General features: G+C 28.7%; 1 protein-coding gene across 1 annotated transcript; it reads right to left on the bottom strand.

Moving 5' to 3' along the window:
* Positions 1 to 9,712: 9,712 nt before the first annotated feature.
* On the bottom strand, positions 9,713 to 12,853 carry LOC116766582 (trimethyllysine dioxygenase, mitochondrial). Its single transcript, XM_032656487.2, has 8 exons — positions 12,727 to 12,853; positions 12,457 to 12,556; positions 11,653 to 11,765; positions 11,314 to 11,534; positions 11,078 to 11,253; positions 10,677 to 10,901; positions 10,418 to 10,551; positions 9,713 to 9,905 (listed from the first exon to the last, which is right to left on the bottom strand). Exons 1-8 carry the CDS (start codon positions 12,731 to 12,733, stop codon positions 9,769 to 9,771), a joined length of 1,113 nt encoding a protein of 370 aa, XP_032512378.2. The 5' UTR covers positions 12,734 to 12,853; the 3' UTR covers positions 9,713 to 9,768.
* Positions 12,854 to 13,381: the final 528 nt, after the last annotated feature.

Genomic DNA, 13,381 nt, shown 5'->3' with positions numbered 1-13,381 from the left:
ATGTCCAATAAAAAAACTAAATATAAATATAATATTTTTGTATAGAACTACCGTTCTTAATCTATTTTTGTACTAACTATGTATATATTTGCTAAGGATTTATAAAAGCATAAGAATAGGTTTATTCAGCACGTGGACACAGAACAATTATTTTCTGACCTTTGACTATTAACTCGCAGTTCAAAGTTCTATATTCAAATACCTTTTTGGCAACCAACAACGTCGAGCATTCACGGTGACTTTGATCCTTATTCATTCCACTTACGTGCAAAATCTATAATGATCCTCCTTCCAAGATTTACTTAAGATATTTAAAAGGTAGCTTACGAACCTTCTAGAAATATAATATACATACATAAATTGGTGCTAATAATTGCTAACATATGGTAGATCATCCACTCACTTGTCTCATTACACACGTTAAAAATACAAAAATCATATAGGAATCATAAATATCATTTGCTACATTGAGTTTCTAGATTTATTTCTGTTTCTCATAAAGATTTTTTACGTATCACTCAATCAGATATCATGAATATAATGTCTAATCTAATTTCAGGGAGAAAAAAATACAGGGATGTTTAAAAGACAGTCATAGCACATTTTTTCATAATTTATATCACCCCAGGAGACATTTCATATTTTTTCTTTTCCCCATTTTCAATTGGTTCTCAAACTTGTCATTTAAATTAAATAATCAGATCTATTGAACATTAAAGGGTGTATATAAACACAACTATTTATTTTATTCAGATCAGAGCACATCAACAGATGATAGACATATTTAGTTTTTATTAACAACTTTAAACCCTACAATCACTACACTTTTTCCGAAATTCCAGATAGTTAAACAGCTTTTAGATTTTTTGTGTTATCTGAACGATATCACATGAATAAAACATGAACTAGCGTGAGTCTTTATATATATATATATATTTGTTATTACACCATATTTATCACTAACAAGAAAGACAAATTTACTTGAAGAGATGACCGAAATATTGTTTTTTTGATGAGTGACCAACGATCAGACAGCCTACTTGACGGTCAGTAATTACCGTCGCCCATGGACATCTGCAACATAAGAGATTATACGGATGCGTTACCGAATTTCATTCTTGAGGAAGAGGGTAGTAGAGTTTAATAGTCTATACCTTTAATAGCCTACATTAAACTCTTATATTTAAGTAGAGTATATGTATTTACATTTTAAGAAGATTAGCGTGAAAAAGATGAAAAAACGAATAAGTAAATTGTACGCAATTTTTTAAGTGGTAAATTTACTACAGCTCGAACATGGATCAGCTCGACCGGGGAATTGCCACCATTTCCTGCATAGTACCAAAATTCAATACTCCTAATACATTTTGGATTTATTAAATAATACATATATTTTATAAATATCTGTAAACAATAAAATACTGTTATTATTACGATAGCTAAATTTACAAGTCTATTATTATTCCAAACTCGAATACAGGTTCCATATTTTATATTATTATTTTAACTCGATTCAGCCAACCGTGAAACAAGGAGAATCTCCGTAAACAAAACATGATCTGCATAAAATTCTCCTCACGTAGCTTTTGGAGGCTAATTTGTGAAATGGTGTAAAGATTGAGCGGATATAGAATTTGTCTTATTTGTCTCTGCTTCTATTTTACAAATTGACAAAATGATACAATGGAATGTATTTAGACTGGGCGTGTGATTAGCATAACTGTAATTTATTTTGGTCGTCACAATAGATTACCCAAGTCGTGAATAGAACGTTCATACAATAACCTATATCGAAAATTTGCTCTACCTCTTTAGTTGTTCTGTCACTATCAGGCATAAATGAATACTGATGTGTTTTAATCGATTAAACAAGTAAATTAATTTTCATTCAGAACGAGTCATTCAGTTTAGCTTTCGTAAAAAAATACCTTTCCTATTAATTATTATTCAACAACTGATTCTAATTGTTTATTCATATTTATAAAATAACTTCCATGTAGCTGTATAAAATCGTTTATCGTGCAGACTCTTATTTACATGTGTTTAGCTATTCCGTTAACCTAAACAAACTTATTGAATAATATAAATAACCAAAAGCATTGACGACAACATATCTATTTTAAGAACGATCTTTCTGTCGAACGAACTGTCCTGAATTTAGGTTGCTCATAGTTCAGGAAGCTCGAACCCATTTATATTAGTAGACATTTGATTTATGTACCCGAGATAAATAAAGCCTGGAGTCTAGTCCTTAGCCCCAGATTCATTTCATAGGTTTCCGTGCCCATGCCAGCAATTTATCTATTAGGAGTGAATTGAAGACAACTGATTTATTTTATTGTTATAAAGTATGTCAAAATGATCCCTTAGCGTTTTGTACCATGTTTAAAAAAAATATCGTTACTAGTAACCAAAGATCATTCCGAATCGATATTGCAAGTTAAAAAAATCCTAGTACATGGTGTTGCCATTGAAATTCAACTACAAACTACCTTCCATGCTCACAATGAATGACAAAGTAAGGTTTTCTTTGTTAGACCTACAAATTAAAACTAGAAAATCCCTCATCATCATCATCATCAGCCTATCGGAAGCCCACTGCTGAGCATAAGCCTCTTCTCGCATGGAGAAGGTTTGAGCATTAATCGCCACGCTTGCTCAAGACGGGTTGGCGATTTCAAACTTATAATTTGAAATCATAAGTCCAGGTTTCCTCACGATGTTTTCCTTCACCGTTCGTCATTGGTGTCTAAATACTATTAGAAAGTACATATGACTATGAAAAATCACATTGGTACTTGCCAGGTTTCGAACCCGCGCCCTCACGCATGAGAGGCGGTCCTTTAACCTCCAGGCCACCACGACTTGGAAAATCCCTACAAATAAGAATATTTCGTATGGGAGGATATTTTCAACTGACAAATTAATATCTCTGCACATAGAGAGCTCTCAATTCCGTTGGCACTTGTAAATTATGATGTTGTAATTTATGATGGCAATACACCAAATCATGAGTTGTTAACTGCTTATGTAACACTTGAACGAACTATTACTGAAACAAAATTTTTAATTGAACTCGAAATAATGCTGTAAGCATAAAAAATAATTAATGAAGTTCGTATTTTACGATTTTTGAATTTTCAAAGGAGAATCTTTGCATTTGGATTCTGATAATGAACATTTTCGTACCACTACTATATTATGTAATTAATGGGATCTTTCAGGCAGTATAATCCGCTTTCTATTTCACCTGTTAGCTGAAAATCATACTAAGAGAAGGTTGGAACCTCATCTTTCTTCCGAATGCTCTCAACATTAATGAAATGATAGAACAAAATAATTTCTTTACAATATATCTGTTATTTATATTATTTTATGCATTATAATTAATTATTTCCTTATATTGTAAGTATTTAACTCACTATTAGTGATATTTTTTTTCATATAAAAATTTAAATCCTTTGAAAGTAACCAGATGATGTAATCGTTCGCTCAATGAAATTTGCACTGAAATATTGTTTAATGTAGAACATTGTGAAGATTATAGCCAGCTAACATTATTTTCTGTAAACAATATAATACCATATAATTATTTCTTGTTTTCTATGTAACAAGATGATGGCTTGCCTTTAGGTCTATTTAAGCCTAAAATGTTTGTTTTTAACCAATAATTTGGTTGATTAAACTTGTTACTCAAGCCCCAGGATCTATTAAAAGGATCGTTAAAGTATATTGAATATTTTGTTGTTAAACCGCTTAACTATCTTTTTAAGAATGTTATTTATATTATGTTGAATGTTAAAAGAATGGATCTTAATACGTTTATGCTAAAGTTTAAAAGCTATTGAAAATATCGGTAAATGACTCACTCGTAGCACCACAAAAGAAAATTGGAGTAGGGTAGTACAAACGTAATAGTTTGTTCACCAATTACGAAGCTTCTTTAAAGTTTTTAACATAAAAACAGTCATTTTGCTGGTTTTTAAAATACTTAACATAGTTCTTAGTGAAATTATGACTCACGAGAGAGAATATTTTGTTTTCACAAGTATTTTGTTCCAAGTGAAGGCAATTTCATTAAACAATCAATAGTCCGGTAAATTTTTTTTACCAATACCAAGTTTCTGTACGATTTAAAATAATTGTATTTGACTCCGTGCCTACTTTATGCAAGACAACACAGGGATTCAGTTCTCTTTATCATTTCACTCAATTTTAATAACACAATATATTTAAAAAAATATTGGTGCGAGTTAAGAAAACAGAAGGAACAGTTGCATAAAAATTACATATTCAAACTTAACGTTTCGTTTAATTTTATTTGGTGGTATAATTTTAAAGTACAATAATAATGTTAAGTACCAAATAGGAAAGCTGAGCAGTGGGTTTAACATATATTCAGTAGTTAATCACTGACATAAAGACACTACTCTAGAAAAATAATTATTTAAAAGTCTTAATTTATAACTTTAGCTGATTTTTCTGTATCTTTCAGTGTCATCAAAATTATTCAGTATGGCTCTATAATAAGTTAAGTTTTTTTTAACTTTACCTAAAAATAATAATTACAGACATTAATGTAAAGCACCGACCTCACGATTTTCCATCTCATGCAATACACTGACTCTATATATGTCTTTTAAAATAGCAAAATATAATATTATCAAATATAGACTTATTTTTTTACATACATATACGAGTATATTAAGCGATGCCATTTTCCATTTAGTTGTTTGATGCTAATCAAATATTTACCATATAATACTGTCAGCTGCAAGTCTCCCTAAATTCCAATTAAACGAGCTCGGAGAGCATGAATACGTTTCACATGAATAAACCCGTGAATCTAGATACTTGATAAATTATAATCATTTGCAGTTGCAATGTTCGTCAAACTAAATCACTAAATAATAATATCTACAATATTATATAATAATATAACATCAGCTAAAATAAAGTCATATGTTATTTATAAAACTATTTTATTTAAATGTTTTGTCTTGACTTTTATATAGTTAAGTATATTTTATTTATAGTTGAGATGTCATTTTCGGCTATTATTGTTGTTATAGTTAAAGTACAATTAAAGCAACACGTAATTTAAAAACTTAATTTTTCGAAATAGAATTTTTTGTCCATCTTTTGCGTGTCACATTACATCCATCGACGGATTAGTATTATAATGCTTATGATAAATCAATACATCGGAGACAATGGTTCATGTGTGTATCATTTATATTATTACTGAAGCCTGAAAACATACCTCGGATTTTGAATTTTTATATTCATGAAACTTATAATTTATCAGTATATTTTCAGTAGCCAATTTTAAACTACGTGTATGTATGTCCAAGTTTAAACTTAATTGTATTTATCATGTGGATATTGTAAGGAAAATTGTGATACAAAAAACTTATTTTTATACTATTAGCTATGATATTATACTCGTACTACTAATAAAATTCGCCTACGCCCCTGATCCTATGATATTGTAAAAAAAAAACAAGTTTTAGCAAAAACATTGCTGGAAATATGAGAAAAAGTAAAAATGTTTTATGATCGTAACTACGCGGGCGCGTTCTATCAAATAGTCGTTTTGTAGGAAATCCTTATAACAACACTGCTGAGGGTCTTAAGGTTCAATCGTTTTGTCGATTGATTAAATTAATAAAATAAGCTACACGTCATCACATGTGCTACTAATTTATTTATAAAATTATCTTCGTTTATATAATAATAGTATTAGTTTCAATTTTTTATATAGTATATATCTCCTATGTTTGCATATAATTAAATTTTTGTTGTTTTATATCTACTAACAAAGTTGCTAATAGTGATTTCAGTCGAAGCTGTAAAATTTTATTACATTCCTAAGTTAATCCCCGATCGTGTCTCCTCCATTCAACACGACACTGGCAGAATATACTCTGCACGTCTTTGTACTGATGAAGGCCACATTTAAAACAACCAACTGACCGATATCTTCGTTTTGACTATAAAAATATATAATTTTATCTACGACCGATAAAGTATCACACTTAATAGTATTCATTATACAAATAGCGTAATTTTAAAATTAATTTTTATGTTACATATTGTCAATGTTTATGTGCACTTTACAAATTTATAATATTTTTTTTATGCAATCATTATTTATATAAAACCCATATAAGATTTATAAACATATTATTAAAACCACGCTGGAGATATAAAAATTTAATTCACAGCAATCTTCAGATGTATTTTAATATTGTTGAAAAACAAATTATTTTTTTTAAAATATCTGAAGTCTTAAGACGAGGTATTGACGTATATTTCATCTAGTGTTAGGTATTACTAATTTTATACCTAATGTAAGTATAATATTATAATATGTAACTTTAACAAGAGTTTGCACGAAAGTAATTATAATAATGCAAAGCATGTGGGAAACTTCGCGTTATACTAAACATGAAACGAACAACATCTGCTTGCTCATGTCTCACAAAATACTTGGTATTTCTCAAAGAATTGAATTTTCAATACTCAAGCAGTAAAAATATTTTATGGTTCTTGAACATTGTTTGAGTTCGAGTTCCCTTGAACTTCGGTTTATGGCAGGTATTATTCTGAAGTATATGATGTTCCATTAACTTTATCTGTGTAAATTCCGTAAGTCATTAATGCCTTTTTGCCATAAACTGTTCGTATTATACAGCATGTCCAGTTTATAACTTACACTGAATATAAAAATATATTTATGAAGAACGATACAGTGATGTTATATTTCAAACACTTTTTATGAAAGTTTATAAGGTTATGTATGAAACATTTGACTTCACTCACTGATTTTCTAATTCCTTTATTTTTGTTAGTTATTGATTTTTACGTCATTCACACTATCTCCGAAAGTCAAGGGTTATGATAGCTGAAAGATTCTTTTTTCTTCGCCGGTGATTTTGCTTTCATTTCGAATGTACGATAAAACATTGCCCTTTAATAGTTATGACGAATTTAATACAAAATAATAATAAATAACATATTCCGTTTTTAATAAAAAGTAACCTAAATATCAATCTTCTATAGGTAATAAAATTAAATTTAACAATCTAGGCGTCTAAAAGATATAAACCTTTAGTAAAAAAGCTTAAAGCAAAATAGACTTAATAGCTTATTGTAAGTTACATTTAAAAACTGTTTTATTTTCAAGGACCCTTAAAAAATTATAATAAAACTGTATTTTGTTAAAGAGTTTCCGTTTTGATGATAATCTTCATACATTATAAAGTCAAACCACAAACCATATTTCTAAAATTTTCTTCCGTACAATGCTTTACTTTTCATACACTAATTTAGGCATACGATGTATGTATTCCAATAAATGGTATTTTTATAATTCTGATCTGTAATAATCGTTTATTATTACCTTATTCTTATTTCGATTGTTGAACCATAGAACCAGTAATGAAGTTAACTATTTAAATTACATCTCAGGTTTTTGCACGTAGTATCTACGTATTTAAATCTAATCACAATTGAAGGAAGCAATGAAGACGGTTATAAATAACAAAGGCGTCAAATGAAGCCTTGAGAATAGTTTTATTTAAATTACTACTTTACTTTCCAACTTAATTAACATGGCAAATTAAATTTGTACAACAATAAGCCTAGTATAATATAACGTGTTTATAATATTATATTATAAATGCAAATGTATGTAAATTTGTCGCTGTTTAAGGTAAAAATAATTTACCGATTTTTATAAAACTTTACAATAATGTAGTTCAAATAACTGAATAAGACATACATACATAGATTACAATTTCTCCCGGAATTTCGGATAATTTCCGCAAAATCACTACATAGGATTATTTTTTTGTATGAACTTACGTGACATTAGATATATGTCTCTTTCTTAACTTGAATGTTGCTGTTAGTCCTATTGCTTTTTACAGCCTCACCGGGAAGGTCTACAGGTACATGTATGTCACTGCCGGCTGGTTACCATTTAATTTAATACATTTTGTACTTTTCTCTCTGATTGCAATTTCGAAGATCACTTGGACGAAATCATTGAATTATTGCTTAGCCGATTTTGTAAGATAATAATTTGTATATTGATTCCACTTCAGCGTATTATGTTGAATAAAAATGTATTTGAAAATTTTCACAGCACGTCCTAATAAACTTAAAACTATTATTTTAATTACGTATCGTAGTATTTTGAAGCTAAACTGTATTATATAAAGGATGCCATGTAGATTTAGATAGCAAAATGTGTTCTTTTCATACTTATACAGCTTTTTGTATCTTTTAACTAATTCAATTGGTATTCTAAATTTCTTAACAAAATTAAACGAAAAAATATTTCTTGCTACAATACAAAGATACCTCATTGTAAAATAATAGGACTAGATAATTTTTACCTTTAATTTTTTTAAGGAATTTAATTAAACAAGAAGTAATTCGATTATGCTTTCAATGAATTAATTAAAAAGAATTTTAAATTTTTAGAAAGTTACTTTTTAACAATAATGATAATATTCAACGTATTTAAAGAAATGATTTATTTTTTTAAACTCAACATCACACGGTCTCTACAAACTTAAACATTTCAAGCGCCTCTAATAGTCTGGAAGCCGATTAGGGTGTCTTAGGAAGTTGAGAAACTTCGTTAACTCGACTTCATTGTGCTGGGTGCTCCTTTGTGAAACCTTAATATCATTAACTGATGCTATCATATATTATAACCCACAATATCAAGTTAATTGAATTGAATCCGAGATGTCTAATAGCGAATAAGGGTCATGATCAATGAACTACCTAATGACGAAATCGGTGACAAATTAAATAATTTCCATACATTTTTAAAGGTAAAAACTTAAAAAATATGTCGTATATATTTATCAAATTACGAAAAGTTTTGATATAATTTCTTCAAAGTAGATTTCTTATTATTTATTTAAGTAATCTCATATCACATCTTATATGTCGTCTTACTATGTAAACTGGAGATAATAACAAAAAAAAAAATTTTTGTTTTGTGAAGCCAGTTTTTAATATGAATTAACTAAATTATAGTGAGTATATTATTATTTTTATCAATCAAGACGTACATTGTCGGTAAATATTTTTGAACATATAATTATAAAAATGGACATTAATTTCTCATAATGAGATCTAAGACTTTCGCGAGTTTTATTCATTTAAATGAAACTGATATATTTCGGATATACTACGCGGAGTATATCTGAAATATATTAGTTTCATTTAAATGACATTAATTTCTCTTTGATTCTGAATTGAATTATTGTTAACACTTACAAATTCATTGCTATTGGAATTAAGAAGTGAAAAAAAAATCTTGATGTATTAACTGTATTTATTTTACATAAATACTATTTGTAGTTTATATATATATTGTTATTATATATATATATATAATAACGAACAACAATAAAGTTGTTTTACAAATTCTCAGACCAAGTTTATAAAATGTCATGTTCCATCAGAAACAAACTGTTTGATAATTTACAATTGCTGCTTAATTTATAGCTTAAAGATAATAAATTCTATCTATAATATTAATATAAAATTATTTAATTAAAGACACGAAGAATATTAACCTTTTATATTTCAATTATCTCTTAAGACTTATTCCTTGTGCTGAATGAAGTCCACAATAAACAATGCATGGGGTAAGTTTATGGAGTTCTATATTAAAATGCACAAATTATGACATCGTCACAAACAATTTATTTTAATTATTGAAGCACAAAACAAGCACTGCTATTGTATAAGTTTCAAAGCTCGTGCTTTATTAAGCCAATCGGAACGTGACACGTAACTACCGCATATTATACGATTTCCTGTGAAAGCTGTTCTTCCATGAAGTACTCTGAAGTTGTCCATCACCATCACCAAACCTGATCACATTTTAAAATATAAGATACGAGTGTGGACATAGGTTATTTTATTGAATAAAATCACATTTTAAATATGCATAGTCATTTATCGTGAAAGTAATACTGTTTGCTCCTGCTGTGGTTTAAACTCACAATTATTTTTTTATGTTCATCCAAAATCCTTAAATAGTTTATTCGATATAAATGACGAAAGGTATTTGATTAGATCGGATTTTTTTTATAATTTAACTAAATTTAAAGTCAATTTATTATTGTTCATAATTTTCAACACATTAATTAAATGTCAGTGACAATGTAGGTCACTGCTACCGATCATTATAAAAGGTCGCGTATTTTTAGCAATCACTGTCAAAGTACAAACAAACACAATATTTAAATTGAGTTTAAAAATGATTTTTTTTTTCATTGAAAAAGACAATTTGTAATAAAATAAATATATCTTCGTCAAGGTTATTTCTTGTGTTTCTTCCCCAACTTAATATCTAGGTATATATTACGTTAAGCGGTCTCACCTGGGTATAATTTAAATTTCCATTGACAGTCGGTATTTTGGTAATAGGTCGAGAGATTCCATAGCGCGCGGTAGTATGACCTGCATTCCTCACCACTAGAGAATGCCATCGGTGAGCGGTCGTAAACATTAAACCTGATAATTTAAGCAAACTAAAATTTTAATCAAAATTCTTTATCTAAAATCTATACTACGATATTTTTTTATTTTGATTTTATTGAAAAAAAAAATAACTATATAGAACCTATTTGTTAAATTACCTTATTTGTTCCAAATTCTTTTCCTTGTCAACATTTATAACAGGTGCCGAATATTTATAATGATGACCATCTTCCAAATATTCCGCGTCTAAATTAAAATTAGTCAAGAACTCAAAATCCTCAGGGAATTCATTTTTCAATTTCGTAGCTCCAAAAAAACCATCAACTAAAATTGTTTCTCCGCCTTCTCCATTGGAATGTTCCAGGCAATGCAGTATCTGGAGGCTAGGAAAAAAAAGTCAGACATAAATTGTTATTGAATATCCCTTTTTATCTATAACATATTAAAAATAATTTTGGAAAAAGGCGTCAAGTTTAAAAAAACTAAAAATACCAACGTTAGTAAAATAAAAAATGTTTTGATTCAACTTAGATATTGTTTATGTTTATATGTTTATTACCCAGCTGCCTCGTTGAAGTAAGTGTTATCATTGTGCACAGCTAATGGCAGATTCGTGTAAGCGGTGTCAGCGTAGTCCTGGACGGAGGTAAACTGCCACATGCCTCCAAACAAGGTATGTTGTACACCACCTAACGCTTTGCACACCTGTTCCGTAGCTTCCAGAGATACACCTACCTAAACGATTTAATTTAAAAAAATCCGCAGACTTTAAACATCACTTCATTTTTTTTTTACCTGATCAATTAAAGCAACGCCGTAGTCTATTAGAGATTTGAATACTGTGATAGCACCACTCTCGGTGTTAAGGAATTCACGGGCATGAACCCTTGCTATTTTATTTTCAATGTCCAAACCCTTCCATAATATTGGTCTTAGTTTTCTACTGTCTTTCCATTTATCATATTGAAATTTTATTAAAAAAGATGCTTCGTATGTCGACTGATGTTTGTCATTCCCTAAAATATTATGATTTATAATAAATACTTCCCTTACCTTCTTATTATTTACAAAATGTCTTATTTTCTAAATGATGTAATGATATTTTTTCTATAAAGGTTAATCAGAAATTCTTACATTCGATGTATAGATTACAAGCGTCGAATTTAAAAGTGCTTATCTTGATGCCTGATAGTTCTAATAGGTAATTAGCTTTTTGAAAAGTATCAGAGCGATAGCACGACGAACATCTGAAAAAGTATCGAAAAATAAAATGCATTTTAAACTAAACTATTAATAACACGTTGCTTACATTCATCAATATTCTAAAATGAATGTAAAGTTATACATCGTAGAAAATATTAAAGTTGCCGGACATATGAAATGTTTAAATTATACCGAAATAAACAATTCTTTGGCACGAGACAATTCTTTGTCCTTGTATGTAAGACATCTATTGCAATGCTGCCGCTGTGATTGTCCTCTCAAAATTTAATTTCGAGTACTGTATTTAAGAAAGAAATTACTTGTTATTTATTCAGCAAACAATTTACTTCAAGTGTAGTCAAATATAAGTGATTCCGTAATTTTCTCGCTAACATGACAAAGCAAATTTATAGTACCAATGACAAAAAAATACATTGTTTTCGTATAAATGTATTTAAAAAGAGTCAGCAAAAAAATATATATATATTTACATTTTCTTACAGCGGAAATCCCCTAACAGTTAAATAAAACCAAACAACGCAAATTTTATGGTTATGACAACTAAACCTAAATTTTATGTTTCCGTGTACCAGAATTTTAAAAACTAATTAAGAGAACCGTAACAATGAAAAAGGATAAAAAAATATTTTTAAAAAGGTTTTATATTCGTTGAGGTTTTTGAAATTGGGTTTACATTGAGTGAAAAAAATATATATATTTTTATATTGTGTTTACCTGCAATTATCTCGAAGCCAGCAATCTTCAACACTTAAAGAAGTTCCATTTTCAAATTTTATATTTAGAGCTCTATCAAACTTATTAACATCGGTTATAGCTAGAAATAAGGATTTAATTTAATACTTTTAACAACTTCTGTACTCATCATATCAACAACTATTAATGAAGGCAAATTGCTACATTAGCGATGCCAATATTGTAAAGCGTGTATCAAGAGGAAATTGAAACCGACAATAAGAGGTTAATGTGAAAAGTTTAACAACTTACCAGACATTTTTATTAATAACTGTATTCCCAATTACACAACTTCGGAATCATAAAGCGACTATTTATGTGACGGAGAGATACACAGTTATCTCGTAATATTTGACGTGTGAGGTCAAACGATAGTAACAACTCATAAAATAGTATAAACAATAGAAAGAGGATGTAATTTTATAGCAATTAAAAGGTCTACGACATTTACATGGCAGGTTTTATTATTATTTTTTACTCATTTAAAATTCTAATTCAATAGATATTTTTTTAAACGTTTTTTTTTTACAATTTTATCGATACCATATATGTTTAATTCCATTTTGTTACTAATTAGCAAGATGTTACTTACGCTTGTATTAATTTCAGACCTGTTAATTGAAATAGTAAAAAAAAATTGTTTACTTAAAAACATCATTAGCCTTTAAATTACTCGCCTTCTAAAATATTCAGTTATATAGTGAAGAATACATCAGAATGAGAATGAAACTGAACTCATTGGTAATTTTTCCTTTTTTTTTTTAGAGAAAAAAGAAATGAACAGTATTCCTTACTAAGAAATAGTCAGCCGACGGCATCAATACAGATAGAATGTACAGTAAATTTATACGAGGACGTAAAAAAACTGCAAGTGGACAAATAGTCACGGCGATTCTCAGCTTCTGTA

The sequence above is a fragment of the Danaus plexippus genome, chromosome 15, assembly GCF_018135715.1.
Source record: "Danaus plexippus chromosome 15, MEX_DaPlex, whole genome shotgun sequence".
Taxonomy (NCBI): Eukaryota; Metazoa; Arthropoda; class Insecta; order Lepidoptera; family Nymphalidae; genus Danaus; species Danaus plexippus.
This window is presented reverse-complemented; position numbering and strand designations above follow the sequence as displayed.

Bases quoted from the DNA above. Each gene is read 5' to 3' on its own strand.
- LOC116766582 (XM_032656487.2), bottom strand. The intron at 10,552-10,676 runs GTAATTTAACAA...TTAAATTATCAG, and splicing joins AAGAATTTGGAACAAATAAG to GTTTAATGTTTACGACCGCT. The intron at 9,906-10,417 runs GTGAGACCGCTT...AAATGTGATCAG, and splicing joins GAAATTTAAATTATACCCAG to GTTTGGTGATGGTGATGGAC.